Below are 21368 nucleotides of genomic sequence, written 5' to 3'. Positions count from 1 at the left end.
GTAGCAAGAAAAGCGAGGAGTTTGACAACTAGTGAACACAGCATTTCTGTCTGAGGGGGAGGTTGGGTGAAACATTTGCAAGACATTATGATGATTTTTAAGAAGTTAAAACACACACACACGCACACACACATGCACACACGCACAAGAGGCGTGCGCCTCTCGTGCTCGAGCACTGGCACTGCCGACGCCGAGAAGAGCGGCTTCCTCCTCCTCCTAAAATTGATCTATTCAATGCTGGGTAGCATAATGGAACCCATCCTTGTTAGCATGCACCTTTCCTCACTCCTGTTCATTATCTCTCTCTCTCTCTGTGTATGTACACTTTTTTGCATTTATTATGAATGGGTGAAATTGGGGGCATAAGTTTTGCTATAGCACAGTATAATGAGTCACTCGCATTCAGAGACCGTCCCGGAGCCATATGGCACAGGACTAGGTGTTTGATGAAGACATGTATTCTCACTCTCTCTTCCACGAACTAATTTCCACGCAACACCGACGCTCCTTGATAACCAGCTGGGCAGTTATCAAACTACTGGCCAAAATAATAAAGATAGTCGCTTTATGCAGTATGCTCGAGTAACTGGACGCAAGAGCGAGGAATTTGCAATTGGTACGAACAAGAAATAAATGAGGTCATTGATATTCATTTACCTCGAAAACGAGCAGTGGCAGTGATCGACAGTGAGAACGAGGCCTCAATTCAGCGGCACGTAGGAAAGATCACTTTCGATTACGTATAGTGGACATTTGCACAACGATTTGAACTGTGCGTAAGTTGAGAGTGTTTGTGAGGTGAGCATCGAAAACTGACAGTATTTAATGTTTAATGAATGCTGCAGACACCTGGGGTCATATAAAGTAAAACAATTGCATTCTGATTTTATTACAATCCCCTGACGTCAGATTTACATAACCACCGACGCAAGCATCGGGCGGTGACCCGAAGCGCTGTTTAACCAGCCCAATCAAATGCCATGTCCCTTTAAAGGAGGTCACATTTGCTTGCTTTCCAAGCAAATAGCATTGCCTCCTTGATAGCTTTTTCTTATCTGATTGACTGACAAGAGCGGAGGAGCACGCAGAAGTGGAGAGGGTTACGATGGGGCCGAGCTAGCGCAATGAAAGCAGATAACCGGATGAGGAGGGCGGTGCATGAGTCTGCGATTGGTCCGCTTCCCCTTTCTTAGTTTTACGATGGCTGGTCCAAAAGCGCGGCAGCGTGCAAGGGAAAGTTAAGAAGACTGCTAAAACAGATCCTCAGCAAAGAAGAGATGGCAAAGCGATGTCGTGCATGTGCCGACAGAGCTCGGCAACATTATGCTTTCATGCCAAAGTTCTTATTATACGCAGAGAAATCCTTTCTCTCCGGCAGCTCTTAGTTGCCAGTGCCAGAGCAATCAGTGGGCAGCCATCTTTTATTCCTTTCGGAATGGGGCAGTATCTCACTATTCTGAAAAACATAGTTTTTTTTCGGTATATTAATGCACCTTTAGTGCGTGCACGTCACTTTGACGTGGTGAGTTTTTGCGGTTTTGTGATGTCGCATGAGAGACAGGCGAAGTGGGTGCAGCCGGAGAAATCTTGACCAATAGCGGAGGGCTAAGGTGTAGGATCGATAATAATTATTTTTCTTTTGTTCAACCTAATCATGCATAAACAATGCGTACACACCATGTCAGATGGGGCGCTTTCATGGTTTTCATGACAACCAATCAAAATATGGGTGGCCCGAAAAATTTGACGAATCGTGGAGGGCTAGTAGCAGAAATCGAATAAAAACATATTGTATATAGCTTTACGTTATAGCGACCCTGTAGCAATTTCCTTGGAGTCAATTTCTTTTTACACGCTCGAAGTCATGTCTGTAGGTGCAAGCCGTCACCACGAATGGCTGCAGCCTAAAATGGAAGCCGTAGTCTGAAATGAAATGCAACTGGCTCAAGTCCGTACTCGGGAATCAATTGCGAGTCCGTGTCGTTGTCCTTTTCGTATGTTCGAACCCTTTTGCCACAGTAAAATTGCGCATGTGAGAGTGTCTGGCTTTCAGTTTCCTTTACTTTCGAATGATAATCCACGACGTAATGGGCAGTTCTTTGATGGGGCCGTAGGGGTGTGCGAATATGCGAAACTTTCGAATGACGAATCGAACAGCCTGCTATTCGATTCGGTCTTCGAATCGAATTGTCACTATTCGTAAACGCGAATATTTTTCGAATAGTTTTTCAATATTTCAAAACATCAACTGCACTCACATAAACGTAAGATTGGAGCAACACTACGGTAAATATTCACCCCTGTGGGCACAGTATATATACATAAATCATGAGAACTTGTTTAGTGGAGCAGGCTACGTCACCTAGGTAGCCATACTTTACAGGCTGTGCAGCGATCATTCGCACTCTCTGAAAAGCCCTGTGCATGCGAAGAAATTACTTGTTTGCTTCTAGTGCTCCATTTGTGCTTTTAATAAACAACAATTCATAACGCATTATTAAACTTGCTAACTTTAGGAATACTGGGACATGAACATCGTGATAACGGCTGTTCATTATTAGAAGACTATTAAAGAAGTATTCAACATTCGATTCGCTTGTGGCACTATTCGATTCGTATTCGATTCGACCTCAGAAATCACTATTCGCACACCCCTCGACACGGAAATTTCAAGGTGCGTGTGACTGTTCGTCTTTCCCTTTGAGAATTTTCGTGGTGTAGCAAAAGCTTCTACTCAGCGTAAAGGTGACTCACTGGCTACTGCTAAACCTAAATGCTGCCTGCCATGTCCCTTTAAGAGATCGCACTCGCCGGCGGTGTTTCAATGGTTGTAGCGTTCTACTTCAGAGCAACGAGGACTCGGGGTTTGATTCCCAGCCGCGACAGCCGCATTCCCACGAGAGCGGACAGCAAGAAGCACTCGTACTTTTGGGGCCAGTTTTTTTCACTACATAACGAAATTTCTTTGACTAAATTGGTTACATATTAGTAGTATATACTAGAGAAGCAATATTGGCAAAGGCACACGACTGGTAATTGTATAATTCTCGTACTAGCAGCGTCTACACAGCACCTAAGCAGACGTCGCGTGCACCTGGTGGTTAGAAGCTATGACGTAAGTCCATGTCACTTCCATGATTATTCAGCATGCTGCGGGCAGCCACGGACGTCGCCCAATCTCGGAGTTCAAGCCACGGAGCTGCGCGTTCTAGGTTAAATGCGTCACTTGCGGCGAACAGTAGCGGCGGCGCACTTTTTTTAAAGTTTCGGTATCAAAAAAGGCAATTTTTTTGCCAGCTCTTCGTGACACTTCCCCTCGTATTTCAAACGTAAAATTTAGCACGAAAGCTCTTCTATGTTAGCGCGATATTTAACTAGGATTTTTATGTAGTCCAAAACTTCACTGCAGTTGGCCTTCAAGGAAACCCAGCTGATCTATTTAGCTAAGTGATGTTTAAAACGTGGCGCCCATGACGCGTTTGCGGTTTCCCAATCACTTCTGGGGCATTCAGCTTGCAAAACGAATAGCCTTCGAGATCCGTTCCTATAACTCGGAGGCAACCGTTGCTGGGTCCTAGACTCCTCCACTACGGCGTCTCTCAGAGCCCGCGTTTCACTTCGGGACACTAAACCTCCTAATGTATTCGTTTTAAAGCAAAGCTCTCTTTACGAACCCTCAATAATTTTGCTGGCCGTGGCTGCCGCTTTTTTTGCCGAACAGAGCACGCGCGCCGTTTTCCACTAGGTCACAGACGCAGGAATGACACGGGCAAATTGTAGCCACACCGATTACTGTATTTCGTGTTTTACCTTAATGCGAAAGCATTTTATGCCCGATTACGTGAAAATCAGTCGACGTCGGCAGCGTGACCCAGCGATGGCACAAAGAGTAAGAACACATCAAAGATGCTAGCTTGGACTGACGTCAAATTTCTCAGGAAGGTTCCTATAAACAAAGTAAATGAATGGCTTTGAAAAGAAGATTTGGTACATTTTGGTCTGGGTGGGAATCGAACCCAGGCCCCCAGGGGTGCAACACGAGCACGCCTCCCCGACGCCACAGTGGCTCCGTGGTTCTGGCTGACTAAAGGTGTGGCCCTAGTGCATGCGTCATTAGGCACGTAACGGCGTAGCCAATGGGGAGGAGGTGGCACCACGTAATGAGTGTATCAAATGAGCGCGTTGCTTCTCGTGCGTCCCTTGCTCTTCGGAATTCATCGGTGCCGAATCAGTGAAATAACTTTAATGCATGTCGAAAACATCAATCGAAAACATTTCACCAAAGGGACCAGAATGCTTTCACATTCCCGCATGTAAGCAGTCTTCAATGTCTCTGCCGAATTTTTTTTCAGAAGAATCCTATTTTCAAAATTATTCCTTCGACAAACATTAAATGTCACATTCATGAAAATCACTGCGTCTTACGGTGTGCATTTGCATTAACTGCTGTTAGCCTGCCAGCATAACTTGTGAACCTTAAAGTTATGACCTGTGCTGTGCATTGCTTGAGACTACAACTTACACAATATGGAAGTAAACACAATAGTCATCATCGCCGTTACTTGAATACCGTGTAGTTACTCGTTTAAGCTTCGCTTCACATATAGATTCCAATAAAAAAAATTGAATAAAAGTAAATAAAAGTTAAAATAAAGGTTGCCTGTGGCAAATAGCACAATTCTAAGGCTTGAGCTAGATTACTCAATGAGGCGGCCATTGCTTCTAAGAGAAATAAAAATTCTTAAACGAATAATTAACATAATTACACTAAATAACTTTTTAATTATGTACACTACGGCCCATATTTCTATATATGAATTCTAGCTAGTAAGTTCGCAAGGCATAAACACTTGGAACAATTTCTATATACGGATGGCGCCAGTTTTCGAGGTGTGCGGCCTCAAACTTGTGCTAAAAATGAGCTGTTGTTCCACTTACTTTTAAAAGAAAACGCTGTCTTATGCACTGAGCACAAAAGCAACTGGAACGCCAATGCATTTTGTCAGACACTTTGAAAATTAATATCTCAAAACTGGTGTAGTCCTGAGAATTTGTTTCAAGTGGATAGACATTGCAAACTCGGTGACTACAATTCGTAAATTTAAATATGTGTCGTAAAGTAATTAATTAAAACGTTAATTTGTGTAATTGTGTTCACTATTCAATTAAGCATTTTGATTTCTCATAGAAGTAATGGCCGCCTGTTCAATTAATTTAGCGCAATGTTTATAATTGTGCTATCTGTCACAGGCAATTTTTAAATGTGTAAGCATTTCTATGCCTACTCAATGAGAATAAGGCGAATGTAAGGCGCATGTAAGGCGAATTCAATGGCTCATACCCCCCTGAACAATGACTCATACCCCCTTAAGCAATGCCTCATACCCCCGTAAGGGCTACTAGAGCTCAGCAAAGCGAAGCGAATGCATACGCTCATTGAAATCACCCATACAACACACAGAACAGCATACATTTCAATAAAGAACAAGCTCAAAACAAGCATCCGAACCATCAATAAAGCATTGCCTACCCCCATCAGGAAGTGTAGTGGTGGTTTTGCAACAGCTTCGACCAGACATCCAGGTTGATAAGGACCGATAAGAGTTGGTAAGAGTCAGAACATGTTTGATAAGGTTGATAATGACCGATGAGGGTTGATAAGGGTTTATACTAGTCGGATCAAGTTTCCTAACATTGTTAATGACACCGGGCTGCGTGGAGATGAGCATGCGGCACATTACTTCCGCATACTTAGACGACTCCCAGAGGAGCTTTTGCATGAATTAAAAAAAATTTGTTGCAGCTAAAAAAAAAAATATGTCGTATGCATTAGATCCATACATCTATTTTACAGCGAAGCTGTATATGGCTAGGGTTCTATAAATTTCTCATGTTCGTCAACAGACCTGCGTGTGCAAAAACTCATCTCCTAAATTTGTTGCAAAATCGCTTCATTCTATACATGAATCATCGTCTCAATACGTCTCATCACTTGGATATGCATTTTCATATTATTATCAATAGGCACCATTTTCAAAATGAGTGGACTCTCATTTAGATGATAAGGGTTTCTCAAAAATTTGCCGCTGTGCGACCCACGTCGGCCATGTGTATGCTCAAACCACCCTCCCATTGTCGTCGTTCCAAGTGCTTGTGTGCCTAGTTTCCTTCCACTCTCCCAGTGTGGCGGTCCCGTCGCGCATGTTTTGTTTCCTCCGGCTTCCCGAGGTGGCGGTAGAAGACCGCTCAAAATAAAAGTGTATGTGCATGTGTCTCTTCGGTATGACTGCCTTCGCCGCTCAAGAGAAATATGATTGGCTCATACCTTTGATCGAAATTCTGTGTCACCTCTGTGTCGTCTGCTAAACTGTTTCGCTTGTAATCCACCTTCACAGCAGTGGAATGGAGCATGAATTTTATTTAAGATATCTATAAATGTTCACAGAAAATACTCTTTTTCTATTCGGTGCTGCTTCAGCAGGGCCGTGCTTACCTGTCAGCTGGCTGGCGAGCACGACCGGTTCGGCAGCGTCGTCGCTGTCCTGACTCTGCGTTGTGGCTTCGTCGTGCAGTGGAGACTCGACTGCAAACATTCATGTGCCAGGCACTCAGCAACGAATGCCTGAGCAGGCGCCACTGTGGAACACTTTGCACTCGTATAACAAAACTCAGTGCCCTTAATCATATATGCATATAAGTGCACCTGGCGTGATTCTCGCAAAACCGCATGTGCGTCGTTTGCCGACACTCACAGGCAAGTTGCTTCATGCGCAAAACGTTCGATCCAAGCTTTGCATCATTGAGGTTAAATATGCTACATCTCCCGGTTCCTCCCAATGACCGTTCTATCCTTGCAATTAAAGACCGTTTAATGAAAGTGAGAGTATACACGTTTTAGCCATTAAATTGTGGTGTATTCATTTTTACTTGCGCTAGCAAGTTATACTTTGTGTGCGCACTAGTTCGGGCGTCATCTTGTTTGAAGCCTCTTGTGTGTCAAATGTCTAACGACGTAGGAAAGAATAAAAGAAAAGCAAAAAAGAAACCACAAAGCTCCGTTCCAGCCATCATTCGCCGAGTGCCTGCTAGATGACTCCATAATACTGCGTCGCAGCTAACAAAGTCTTTGCAAAGGCACGTAGTGCCTGCATTGTTTTGCTGCCAGAAGCAATTCGTCAATCTGCACCTGAAGCCACTCTTGATAAGCAAGAGAATGTACAGTCAGTCATAAAAATTTACGGGTCACGCAATTTGCGATAAACCTAAATTTCCGCGAAGCCTGGGTACATAGCACCGGATTGAAAGTTTCAGCGTGCAGTGGGCTTAGTGACGTAAAGTATCATATATCAAATTAGTATTGCCATGCTTTAACAAAGCAGAAATTCGCATTTTATGTGGAAACCATGCTCTGTAAACTTTTGTGGCCGACTGTACATTCAACAACATCATGTACAAGACCTATACTGCTTCCACCTTTAGTTTTTTTTCTCTTTATTTATTTCAAACAATCTTTCGGAATTGCCTTCGGGGGCACGGCTGGGACTGAACTCCTGCCCGACTGGGCTAGCGCACTTTCACGGACGCAGTTTACACAACTGCGATGTCAGTTTTTGATGCCGCGTTATGGACTTGCAAATTTCATAAACGTTTTCTTTTGTGCCGATTTCTGGCAATGTCTGTAAAAAATGTAGGATCTAAACCAGACTTATCCTTACAACAGTTGCTATAGTTAACTTTCTCTCTCAACTGTAACAAATTCATTCAAATTACTCCAGCGGTTGTCTCATGAGAAGATTTCTGCGCTTTACATGTATTTGAATAGTGATATTGGTGCACACCATGAGCTAAAGTTTCCTCTGACTTTTCTCAGTCAATTTTTCTCAAAGTTAACTTAAGAAAAGATTACGTACGATATTCATTGGGGATATAAAGTCCTACGCATGCGGGACTGTATGCGATTGGTTAGGAGCATTATTGCCGTCTGGTTTGTGAAAGCTCTCACCAGTTTGGTCAATCAGACCATTGTGTTATCACAGGTGACGAAGCGCCTTTTGAACACTGCGAGTTGACACGAAAATAGGATGCAGCATCGAGATGCCCACCTAGCAAACGATGTTACATCCTCATCTGTGTTTAGGTCAATGAGACCGGTTCTTGCAAAGATTATGAGATATTTACTTCCACCCCCTTACATGGAGATGCTGTGTTCATCACCTAACCAGGGTATTTAAATAAAAATTCACACTGTCGCCATACAGGCGAAGTATCGATAGCGATTGCGAAGTAGTACACAACTACGTGAAGTAAGGTCCGTAGTTCTAGCGGCCTATATATTCCAGTAAACGTTCGCTAACTAATTAAATTAACAAGCATGGTGGCACGAGCCCACAGCCAAACACGAACAAATCCCACTCGATCACAGCGAACTCTCGCTGTCACGACTGGTGGTATGATGATAAGTGCCGGCCGCGCGGAGAGAACGATTCGTGCTGCCTCTTGCTTCAATGAGTATCCAAAACTTGAGATTATGCAACCTCCAACTCTAGGTGCGCAGGATGACAGCGCACATGAAGTCACCAGCCTCGTCTCGCCCCTAACTTATACACCCGCTGCAAATTACCTCCAAGAGACGGCGCGTGGGCCGTGTATGCTCTCAGCCACGTGAACAACACAGCCAGGGCCACGCTAGAGAAGGAGATGCACGCTCAACCTCCGCCCCCTTATAGCGCGCACTTGATCACGTGATATCCAACAATGGGCGCGCGGAAAGATGGCACGCATCAAGCTACGATCCTTCACGGCTCACCCTCGCACGTACATTATACGGCGTGCAATAGGATCTCAGCACACTTGAACTTTATATGGAACATCACGGCGATGCTGACTACGAATGCGGAAATTCACCTGGAGTGCCCATTATGATTGCTTCCGCAATAAAAATGTGTCCTTCCCGCTCGTAAGATATGCCAGTCATTAACAAGAAGCGAATTGGAAAGCAGTGACGTCCCTGAGCGATCTTCGGGCAGTGAGGAAGGTGGAAAGAGCCGGACGGTTGGTCTACAGGACGTGCGAGGGAAGACGAATGACTTACCGTCTCCCTCCGATGCGCACCGCCTGAGCGTGACGGCCTCGAGCAGGGTGTAGTGTTCCTCCGGGACCTGTTCGTGGTGCGGCACCTCGTCTGGGAAGATACGGTCCACATACATGATGAGCAGCTCGATGACACGCGTCTGGTGCACAGTGTCCACCAGAGAGCTCAGCGACGCGCTGCCCTCACTGCGATAAAAGAGAGAGAGACTTTGTTACAGGAATACTGAACATTTACCAAATTGCATAGAAACTCTAGCCACACACTAAAAGAAAACGACACTTAGCAAGTATGAATGTTGAGACACATAATATATTTTAATTTGATACTAAAGTTGGTCTCACATTACCGTGAAGTCATGACATAGAACAATATTTACTGACCTCGTACACCAATAATACTAGGTAGGACGACGTTGCCACGGAGAAAGGAAATACGAAAGCGCAACTTGTATTGCCCATTAAAACGTGCTGAATCACAAGACACGACGTGCTTGGCCTTGTAGAAATGCGCTACAGCACCGCAGTATGAACACGCGCCACGAATTTTGGCGACTAACGCGTCCCAAACTAAGAGGGAGCATTAGGTCATGCAGCCAGCCTTCGCAAGCCAATCTCCCGTGAAGCCATCGCCTTAGTCTTTTCCTCTGAATGTCGGCCCAACAAGTGACCCTGGTTCGCGGACTCGGCCCAGTGTGCTTGGCCGACACCACCTAGATGGCACACGACTGTTCACACCGATTCATGGCGTCACGCTACCTTGCCCGAAATTTCCATTGCCAAGGCTGGCGTGATGAAAGCGTTGACGTCGAAGTCACTGCTGCTTACTTGGGAGCATCCCCATTAGATTCTATGGCAGACGGGCCAGGTAGCATGACGCCATGGCTCGGAGTGAACAGGCCTTGTGCTATCTAGGTGGTATATCTAGGTGGTATTGGCTTGTCTCGGCGTAGGTTTTAATCGATGCGCACTTAGTTCGGGTGCTTTGCCACATTCCGCGCACCTTTTCTCCTGATATGTTCACGAAACTTCAGGAATTCATATTGCGACTTATTATACATTTATCACCATCATTGCTACATGCTAGTGTGGCAGGCACACGCGGCTGTTGAACCCGTTGTCTTCGGGGAAGAGCGTCCGCTCAGCGCCGGCAGGGGAAGATGCTAAAGCTTACCACTACACGATCCCTTGTTTGTCTGGCTATCTTGTATTCAGTTGTGTTTCCACCAGTGCGCCCTTCTAATTATCCATTCCTCCATAAACCAAGAGTTCTGCGCGCGTTTCTTTTGACATCTCATGTGTCAAAGCTGCAGCGATTGCATGAACAGAGCCAGCAGCAGTTTGTTGTGACCTACTGGGTACCAAACTGAAGCTGGTTTGTAGAAACGATTATAAAAAGCTATCTAAGGAGATATGATGCGTTGCAGTATTTTTTTAGAGCCAACAAAAAAGTGACAGTAAAAATTTATTTCGCAGATGTGTGCCACTCTGACAGCCAATACGTCAAAGACTGCGAAGCCCATACCAAAAGCAAAATTTCACACCCTTCGCAAGTATACTTGCTGGCGTCCCTCGAACGAAGCAGAACTGCTCCTGCGTTCGAGCACAATCATGGCTGGCTGTACTTGACCCATGTATTAGGATATGCACCTTAACTAGAAGCATAATGCGTGACATGGTCGAAATAACGCTTGACGCGAACGCGCCGAAGGAAATGCAACTGAGTGCCTTTTTGGCCACATTCACGCTAAGCGTCATCCACGTAGGTCAAGTCAAGCAAAGGCTTCAAGTTAAGGCGCATTTACGAATACGGAGGTTAGTGACGGTATACCATCCAGGCTGTGTTGCAGCACTCCGGCGTAAATTTTTTCACCGCCGCAGCCGTACAAACTTCTGGCTAACCTCCAACATGGATGAGAGACAGATGTTATGGATATATGAAAGATAACTTCTATTTTATAGTTATGAATAATTGCATTTAAAAGCAGATTTGAGGCTCCGACCCTATTGCGTTGCATTTACATTTGATAACGGCCACGATTTCGCACACCGGTCTTCGCCGCTACACGAAAACCGCCGCAGAACCCCCCTTGACAGCTTTGCTGTAAAAAAATAAATAAAAAATTACAGAACAAACACGCCGTGCCAGCACGCCTTTAAGGACAGGTTAACAAGTGGCACAAAACGTCGAGGACCAGGAACACCAAATAACAGGGACATCACCTGGTGTTTCTGTCTCCGTCGTTTTGCCCTGCTGGTTCCACTTCGACATGAATGGCCAGCTCGAAAGGAGATCCTTTACAGAAATCGCCCAATTTGGAAAAGCTAAGACGACTAATTTCCCTATTGAAAAACATTGTATGCCTGATATGCCCGATATGCCCAGTATCCATAATCTAATAAGATGCTGCATAAACAGCCACATTTCCGCTATAAACCAATATGATCATATAGGATCAGGTTATAGAGGGCATATGGGTCTTTTCCAATAGGGTTTGCATGCGTCTACTCATTCCTGTCGAAACTTGCCTGGTGCGTAACAGAGTGGGACCGAACACAATGGCAAGGTTTCCGGCGGGCATCTGGTTCAGGTGCGAGTGTGCCGCGACCCGCGCCAGGTGGCGCAGCAGTGCCGCCAGGGTGCGCGCGTGCAGCGGCGGCAGTTGCGCCACCAGCGACCGCAGCGCCGCCACCACGGCTTCTTCCTCTTCCTCGTCATGATGGTGATCGCCGTCCCTGTTTTCATCCTCTCCCAGCTCATCCTCGTCCTCTTCCGAGTGGTGGTGGGTGACGCCCGTGCCACCGGGGTGCTCCTGCGTATGCGTGTCGCCAGTGACACTCGCAATTTCGTAAGCCACATCATACAAATTCTACGTCTGTTGCATCCTCGTACATAACGAGTCCGGCAACTCTTGCACCAGCTTTTATAGCTACAGTTTCTGTAAATGTTGTCGCGTTTATACGCGACAACAATTGTATCACATCTAATGCGGGGACTCGACAGACTGTGCCACGTCAAAGTATCCAAGACTGTGGAGCAAATATTTATTGCCTGTTTCCGATACGACCGTTAACGGCAGGCATTGATCCTCTTCGTTAGCGCCAACTAACAACAGGGCGTAGATTAAAGTGTCGCTGGCCTCTAGGGTGGACATGTAATATCAACGAAGCAAACCACCATGCAAGGCTGTCGTAACATTTTTGGTTTTTAACACAGACCTAGAACCAAAGTTCTGAACGGATTGTGTGGCCACAATGTGCATATAATCGCATCCTGCTGCCTATCTTCATCATCGCTCCTCAAACCCCTCTTTCTTATCTTCCCCTGCCCTCTGAGCAAAGTATCAGGCTTCAGTGTCTATACTACCGCAGGCAGACCTCTCTGTGTTCACTCAATAACTTCTCTCTCGTGTCCTGCACGAAGCCAGCGGTTGCGCAGGAAATACCCTAAATTCGTTCTGCACAAAGCCTACGTGCGTCACGCTAAACAAATGCGAGCTTTCAACGTGCCGATGCTGCCACGTTGTTTTGATGAAATGAACAGCGAAGCAGCCGCACCTCAAGATCTAGTAGCTTAGGTGCATCACAGTGGACACGTTCAGTACAAGCTCACCACCGCAAATTGAAAGCAAAGGCGGGGACCGTAATTGCGCAGCCCATAATCGGTAGCACATTTTTACCATTCTTCCTTGTGCTCTTTGAGCGAACGCAAGAGACGTCCTATTCATTGTCGCCACTATCGTATTAAACGAGATTACCGATAGGTGCACAATAGGGCTGTGGTGTCGCGCTCGTCCGTTGCATTGTACGTGGACGTTCATGAAGGAAGACCACGTATGAGTGCCGCCGTAAGAGGTCCTTGCATTGACCCCTAGCGCTATATGCATGCACAACACTTCCCTGAACAGTCCAGTACTTAGCGGCGTGTTCTTATCCAAGCCATTAGCAAAGCACAGTACACCATGAACATGGCAAACAATAGTTATTTTCCCATAGTTCGCATCCAGTTAAACATATATAGCTAGACTATTTATTTCAGTTTCTTTCTCTGTTTAATATCGCGGTGTTGTAGACATTATATCTTTCTTTCTGCATAATACCAACGTATATGTAACCACATTATCGATATTGCATTGGTTTTTCAGCTGCGTTCCTTTTTTACAATGAAGCTGTTAAGGAATAGTTCCCCCAGGATTGTGTCTGCGTGTAGAAAAAAACTATCATCATCAGCATTTCGGCTCCATGCGTGTGGTGGTTTGGCTCCATGTGCGTGACGGTTTCCCACCACTTGTGCCTTAGCACAGGTGTCAAAACGGATGACTAACATGACTGATAGGTCATGACATCAATAACATCTCATGCTTGTCAGTTACGTCACCATTAACGATAATGAAATCACGTGTGGCGCATACCCGCATTGAATATGCGGGTATGAGCCAGGGACAAGAAAGAAAGATAGGAAGGAAGGAAGGATGGAAGGAAGGAAGGAAGGAAGGAAATAAACAAAGAGAGAAAGAAAGAAACAAAGAAAGAAGGTAAGAAAGAAATCACGTCTGCCTCACACCCGCATTGGATATGTGGTTATGAGGAGCCGATAGCAGCAGGAGCAGGAGAGATCTCACAGGATCCTGACGCTGCCGCGTAGTGTGCCGCAGCTATGAACGCGGTGGCTCATACGCTGGTCTATGACGATGGGGCGTACTTGGCGCAGCAAACGCACTACTTGGCCATCGTGCCGGGCGAAAACAATACGCCGGTGTCCTTGCTCTTTGACGAACATGCCGAAGACGCTCACTATAATCAATAATGATAACATATAAATTCACTATAGCAATATCCACTACAGCAGACCCACCATAGTCACAGCTGCGCTGGCTTCCATCTTCACAGTATTGGAAGGGCTCTGAATTTTTTCTTTGAACTGTATTATGCACATTGTTTCTATTATACACTCGCTTATTATAGGACTTGATGCCTCCAGCGCCAGTGAGGATGCCTAAATCAGAGCATTTCATATTTTAATTTGCTTCTCAAATCAGTTTCCACGCAGAGTGCCATCGTCATACACAAAAACTTTTCGGCAGCGGATGTGATGGAAGGGCACGTGGCTTATGCTGTTCGTTTTGATTGGTTGGGCATGAAGAATATATTGTGGGTGTTTGTACTATACATTCAAGGCCTTAAAAATAAAAAAGTGTTTTATGCTTTTCAAAGCTACGAAGAGAACACACATTTGTGCAATACAAACTCAATTCGTTTGCAACTGACACAATAGGTGCACTGTCCAACAGTCCACACTAGGGTCCTTCAACATGTACCTCCTCCCCCGCGATGGACGCGGAGGACATCTATGCAACCTAGGCTACACTGGAAATATAATGCAAAAATAGGCATTTGCACGTAGCACGTCCGTATGGACAGTGTGTAAAGTTCATTCTGTATATCTTTCACAAACATCCGATGGCTGTTCACAAAATTTTGTCTGTGTGAGAAGGTGCGTCTGCAGGCGGCTTACCTAGGTGGCGCCACCTTATCAAGCGAGGCTATGAAGGGAAGGCCACAATGGCAAAACTTCCGGTACCACGTGATGTAAGGCCGCGTTTTGATTAGAAGCAGCTCAAGCATTCGCTGGCAGAGCGAAATACAAAAGAGTGCGTCTCTTTCTGTCGCCTGCTTTTATTTTGAATTTTTAAGTTTGGTAACTTCTGTTTGGCCGCATCAATTTTCATACTTCCTTTTGCGTTGACCTCGGGACATCACAAATAATGCGCTGTGATGAAGAACTTGGTGGGTACAAAATGCTTGCAGGGTGCCGCGGTCATGTAACGTTAGCTGCCGGGCACTCTCCCAAAAGCCATCCGATGCTTTTTAAGGCTAGTCCCACATCAATCAATAAATGTAGTGTTAGTATTATTGAGTAGCTTTAAAATAGGAGACTCAAAGTTAGGGGACGCTATCGACTGGCTGTACAAGAGAGCGCATGTGGGGTCAGGGCTTTTCGGTACGCTATACTATATATTTGCTCTGGTATGCAATTTCGAAATCTTTGTTGGAAATGTTAGCGAAAACTACCAGAGAGCACATAACGAGGCAAAGCAGCGTACCTTGGCCAGCGCGATGAAGTGCGGGTAGAGGCGGTACGTGAGCAGCGGCTCGGGCAGCTGTCGCAGGTACAGCTTGAGCACGTTGGCCACCACGTGCGGCGGCGAGTCGCTGAGGTCGACCAGGGTGGCGCCGTTCTCGAAGCACTGGCACAGGCGCTCCACCTTGGACTTGACGCCCGAGACGCGGTAGAGGCCGCGCACACCGTAGCCCCGGGCGTCCATCTCGGCGATGCAGCGGCGCACGATGTAGGGCACCTCGTCGGCGGGCTGGCCGCCCAGCTCCACGCCGAAGGTGGTCATCTTGCGCGGCAGCCGCTTGTGGCCGCACCGGATGGCCAGCGTCTCCAGGCACTTCTTGTGCGAGGACAGGCCGCACTGCGCGTACCAGAGTGGGTTGAGGAGAACGCGATGTGTGTCGTCGTCTCGATTTACGCTGCCAATTATATACAATGAGCTCGATCGACAGGTTGGCAAACAGAAACCAGTGAATGAATCTATCTCTCTATCTATCTGCGTCTTCACTCTGCCTTTGGTGCCTGTTTCCAGTATAAACATGTCGCGTTTAATGCGATAGTAATTATATGGACACTCCAGGCGAATTCTTGCCATCGCCGTGATGTTCCAGATACATATAAGTATAGGCATATTTACATAAATAAATGTTAACAAAATTGACCGCTGGTTGTATTCGAACAGAGGACACATAGCAGAAAAGTCCGAGGCTCTAATAAATTCGCCACGAATGGATGCCTCACCAGGCAGAATAGAACACACCTAAGAACTTACAGCATGCCAGCCAGCGCGTTCAGACACTTGGCGCATTTTATTGCGATTTCAATTATATGGGCACTCCAGGGGATATTCCCCCGTCGTGTATAATCACGCGTAAAAATACTGATTTATTTAGTTTTAATATGTTTGCTGAAAAACATTACTCGCATTAACTGACAATTTCCCTTTGTGCTAGAACTTGAACGCCAAGTGGCTAAAGATGACTATGCTCGTGCTCCAATCGCATAGACTGATGCAGAGGAGAAGACGCCAAGTTAGACAGGTTTGCTTGTGTGGAACTAATTGTCGCACACTCCATGCAGACCCTGTCTGCTTGCGCCACCGTTTTCCCATGCATAGTAGTCATGCAGTGTAATACATGCAGGGGCGGTGTTTCGGCAGGGAACACTTTCGCGTTAAAAAGAGTCGCAGTTTTGCCCGAAAGGCGAATAATGAATTCATAGCGATAGCGAAGTATTAGGTAACTGCACGAAGTAAGAGTCCTAGTTTTATTGGCCATATAAGTTACAACAAACATCGTCTATTTAATAAATTAACAAGCGCAGTGTCATGAGCGCACAGGGAAACATTATCACGTCTCACTCGATGGCCGCAGACACTCGCTGTCACAATGCTGGTGTGATGAAGAGCGGGAGCAGCGGCGAGTGAACTGCTTTACGTGCTGTCTCTCGCTTCAACGCGTCTCTGAAAATCAACTACGCCACGACCTCGAACACTAGGCATGCAGGAACAACGCACATATGAAACCAGCTGTCACCTTGGCTCGCCTAGGCTTTGCATCCGCCGCAGGTTACCTCCAAGATAGGGAAACGCCCGCTCACCTGCCCCCCCCCCCCCCCCCCCCTCTGCGCTATCACCTCCAATCTGTCCATGGACGCTTTAAAATACACAAATGAATGAATGAATCAATGAATGAAGAAAAGAACTAAGAAGCGAATGCATGAACGAACGCCAAACTTATAGATTGCTGAGGAGCCGGACGCCATGTACATATGAATGACTGCACGCGCGCAGAGCATTGAAGCATCTGCCACGCAGGGTGAACTGATGGCGTACCTCCGAGCACTCGACCCCTTGGAAATAGACGTAGGAGTCGCATTCTCGGCAGCGGGATGGCGTGCGCAGCTTGCGGAAGGAGTGCGTCTCGGCAGCCAGGGACAGGCACATGGGTCGGCCCGCACCACGCTCTGCGAGGCGACGATACACGTACAAGCATGATGGTCCACTCCCCAAGGAAACACCTACACTTTTGCCCATATGTACAGGTAACTTTTGATCAATAAATAATTCAGCAGGTAGGTTACTACAGGTGGGCTACTATCAAGCAATCAGTCAGTCAGTTAGTGGGTAAGTGAGGCAGATCAATCAATAAGTAGGCAGGTAAACGTTGCTGAAAGCTGGGCTAATCGGTTACTGACATTAGAAAACATGTTATGGTGCTAAGGAAGATAAAGACAAGCACAAATTACACAGGACAGGCACTGGGTGCACAAATGATATTACATGCATGCATCGAAGTTACAGAATACCTTGACATATCATTCAAATCGCCCGTCATAATGTCGCGAGATTCTGCTCGGAAATAAGAAAGGTAGGTATGTCGGTATCACTAAATCAATCAGTAGGCAGGCATCAATCAATAATTCAATTAATCAATAGGTAAGGTATCAAATATTGTACATGCAAATTTGTAGGCGCGTGCACCTAGCGACAGTTCCACCTGTTCGGTCAGTTTTCAGTCGGTCAATCAGTTATTCAATCAGTCGGTTAATCAAGCCAAGCAGGCAACCAGTCAAACAACCAATTCGCACTTGCGTATACATACGAACCCCCCACCCCTCCCCCCCCTCAAAAAAAAAAGAAATTGTAACACTTTCAGGAAGGAGTCAAGGTACCGTTGTCGTGGTCGGTGTCCAGCTCGTCGCCAGACGAGACGGTCAGCAGCATGGTCCGCGCCATCGCCTGCGGGCTGGCAGCGGGACTCGTGTCCCCCGAACGGTTGCTGCCGTCCGAGTCGCTGGTGCCGCCGGCCCAGCCCGCCGGGCGCGATGCGGCAGCTGCACATCAGGGCACGTTCATGTACGGCACTCAATGAAGAAGGCTGGGCTAGTTGGAACTTGGACATACGAGAAATTTCCAGCGTTTCATGTTAAGGAAAACGGCGTAGTAAGACAGCGAAAAAAAAACAAAAAAAAAAACGACAGGACAGGAAGGACGCAAAGGTGTTGTTCCTGTCATGTGTTTAGCTCGGCTTCAGGTACTCGGCAACGCTTTAGTTCGGCTACACGTATCCGTGCTCCTCTACAATTTATTGCACGATGAAAACAAGCAGCTCAAGAACTGACGGCGTCGAAGTTCTCCTGAATGGCGCGGATACGTTTTAGACTGCAAGGCGCCCCCCCCCTTTACCCCTAATAAAAAAGGCGGCAGTAAGCAGAACCAATACGCAAGAACCATTGCGCAGTTGAGACACAAAGAAAGTGAGCGTACGCAACACAGACGAGCTCCTCTTTTGGTGGTGACCACCTCGAGAAAGAAGGAAGAGGGAAGAACTTAGACTGGGCAAGATGAAATTGCATGGACAAAGACTTGCAGAGGCACTCCAGGAGAGAGAGTCAGGATTCACTTTATAAGCTGAGGCTCCCCTCGTGGCTTCCTTCATTAAAGGAAACTTGCGGGACACAGAGCTGGGGGTAGCCTGTTTTTAATCTTGCATTGGTACTAAGTGAAAGCCATGGACTTTTCCCTTTTCATCGGTGGTTCAAGCGACACCCCATCTATGTTATCAGCAGCATCAACAGGCCGTGAGCAGTGATTTATAAGAAAAAAGGTAGCAGTTTCGCCCAAAAGGCGAAGCATTGATTGCAATAGCAAATTAATATACAAGCATACGAAGCGCTACCCATTCGGCCACTTATTACCCAGTGACTCAGGTGGGCAGGAAAATGGTTAGATACAAACAAGCATACAAGGACAGATAGATAGATAACCCCCGGAAAGTGCATGAAGTAGCAAAAGAATGCTAACGCATTAAAAATTGAACAAAATGAACCCTTACATTATACTGGTCCTGGTGTATCCAGAAGGATCAACAGTATATATAGCAACGACATTACACGACTCCTTGTGCTCTTTGGTGACGCTGGTTTGTGCTATACCTGTTGACGCGCTTCAGTGGCATTGAAAGAGACGCTCAGTCGTAGGAATCGCCGCCTTCGATCGCAGGGCTTAACCATCCGGTATAGCTACTACCGTCACCACCCGGCGCAGCTGTCACATTCACCACTCACCTTCGGAAGACAGCCTGGCTTCGAGCGCTGCCTGGTCCAGCGGCTCCAGTTCGGCTTCGTGTACTCTGCGTGACTCAGTCCTGCGCCATACAAGAATAAATATGCGGACATTTGGGTCTTGCGAAGACAGGTGAGCCACGCAGCATGGTAATAAAAATGCTGAGTGCACAGTTGCTAGAACGACGTAGTGCATGTCCACTCTCTCTTTGGCACACCCTATCTGAGGGGTGAAAAACTAAACAACTTTGGAGCCTAACAACGCATAAAAATTGAAAACGATTCGACAGACGAAACAATACGACTGGAAGACATAACGTGATTCATGCAAGGAAAGTTCTGCAACACACCCGCCATGTTGAAAATGGCTGGGAGTGTCCGTGAGCTTCCCAATTAAATTTTGGGGTTTTACGTGCCAAAACCACGATACGATTATGAGGCACGCCGTAGTGGGGGGACTCTGGATTAATTTTGACCACATGGGATTCTTTAATGGGCACCCAATGCACGGGTCACGGGCGTTCTTGCAGTTCGCCCCCATGGAAATGCGGCCGCGGCGGCTGGGATTTGATCCCGCGACTTCCTGTTTAGCAGCATAACGCCAAAGCGACTAAGCAACATCGGCGGGTGTCCGTAAGCTTCAATCAAGGAAAAGCGCGCACAGGTGACAAAAGATGAAATGTGTGCTTCATCAATTACAGCTTCGGGTGCACGTTGATGAACTTGTGCTGTGGCAAGGCGCAGAAGCCTCTGTGTTTGCTGCAGAATTCTGTTGTGACTTCAACTAACTTGCGCCCTGCGAAAGACGGCTGTTGTCTCCAACATTTTGGTACACACCTTTGGGTCTTTTTACTTGCTTTTACTTGACATATCACATACAACAGGTTTTAGATAAGATGATAAGAACTAGTGCAAATGCTAAGTATAGCTTGCTAATGCGTGCATTTTGCGTGACTGGACATTTCGGAGGCACATATGACATACATAAGACGTCAGACAAAGCCCTTTATGAACTAGCGCTAACACTACGTATAACTTCTAACACAATAAAATGAGAAGGAAATGTACAAAACGAATGAAAGAGAGAGGGATAGCGTTCTGACCTCGTGTCTCCGGCACATGGCTCGAAGGCGAGCAGCTTGAGTTCGGCGGGGTGCCGTCCTGATGGGATCCGTCTTACGAACTCCAGGTACTGTGAACCCGGCTCATACAGGCGGCTGCTCTCGCACAGTGTCTGAAACTGCGGGGACATAAAGGAGGTAGTGTAAACAGAAGGATAACGATGACCTTGTTTACTCTCATCGTGTTTTATTGTGAACAGCTGAGCGCTGCGCAAGCTCATGCTTCCTAAATCCGAACACCAACAATGGCTCCTGCAGTAGAGCGATGGAACGAAAAATGTTGGGCGTAACGTTGAGAGGGAGGGAGCGGTGTGGATCGAATAGCAAACGGGGACAGCCGATATTCTAGTTGACATTAAGAGAAAAAAATATGGAGCTGGGCAGGCCATGGAATGCGTAGGGCAGATAACCGGTGTGCCATTAGTGTTACAGAATGGGTGCGAAGGGAAGGAAAGCGCAGTCAAGGACAGCAGAAAATTAGGTGGGGTGATGAAATTAGGAAATTGGCAGGCACAAGTTGGAATAGCTAGTGCAAGACAGGGGTAATTGGAGATCGCTGGCAGAGGCCTTCTCCCTGCAGTCGACATAAAAATGAGCTGATGATGATTATGACGAGATGGAAACAGCAGTACCTGAATGGGTGCAGGCGCGGTGACGGTGTGCTGCAGCTGGAAGTATGCCACGGTCACGGCCTTCATGGTCTGGTCGCACTGGCACATGAGCTCGCGAACCTGCTGCAGAACCTCCGCCTGGACAACACAGATGGAACCGTTTGGACCACGGAGGAAGGAAAAAAAAGACTATATACTTAGAGGAGGGCAGCGTCAGGTGCATAAATCGGCAAAATAAGCTGGTACTCACTCACTCATAGCTCACTCACCAATATTCTGGTCGGCTAATGTACTCACTCAAGTTCGCGTGCTCTCGCACTGGTTTGGACTCGCGTTCCTACTGACGCCCGCTCAATCATAACTCAC

The 21368-nt window shown here is 46.6% G+C and overlaps 1 protein-coding gene across 3 annotated transcripts in view; it reads right to left on the bottom strand.

The window, feature by feature from the left end:
- Nucleotides 1-21368, bottom strand: part of LOC119433272 (rho GTPase-activating protein 45-like) — a 248965-nt gene that overhangs the window by 16049 nt on the left and 211548 nt on the right. For all 3 annotated transcript variants that reach the window (XM_049658783.1, XM_049658782.1, XM_049658781.1), the window contains 9 exons: nt 21024-21140; nt 20374-20510; nt 19274-19353; nt 17879-18040; nt 17040-17170; nt 15192-15566; nt 11613-11900; nt 9092-9272; nt 6494-6583 (listed from right to left, as the gene is read on the bottom strand). In XM_049658783.1, coding sequence (XP_049514740.1) covers nt 6494-6583; nt 9092-9272; nt 11613-11900; nt 15192-15566; nt 17040-17170; nt 17879-18040; nt 19274-19353; nt 20374-20510; nt 21024-21140 — 1561 coding nt within the window. The remainder of the gene's footprint in view (nt 1-6493; nt 6584-9091; nt 9273-11612; nt 11901-15191; nt 15567-17039; nt 17171-17878; nt 18041-19273; nt 19354-20373; nt 20511-21023; nt 21141-21368) is intronic.

The sequence above is a fragment of the Dermacentor silvarum genome, chromosome 11 (assembly GCF_013339745.2).
Source record: "Dermacentor silvarum isolate Dsil-2018 chromosome 11, BIME_Dsil_1.4, whole genome shotgun sequence".
Lineage (NCBI taxonomy): Eukaryota > Metazoa > Arthropoda > Arachnida > Ixodida > Ixodidae > Dermacentor > Dermacentor silvarum.
Note: the sequence above shows the minus strand (reverse complement) of the source record. Positions and strands in the feature narration are given on the sequence as shown.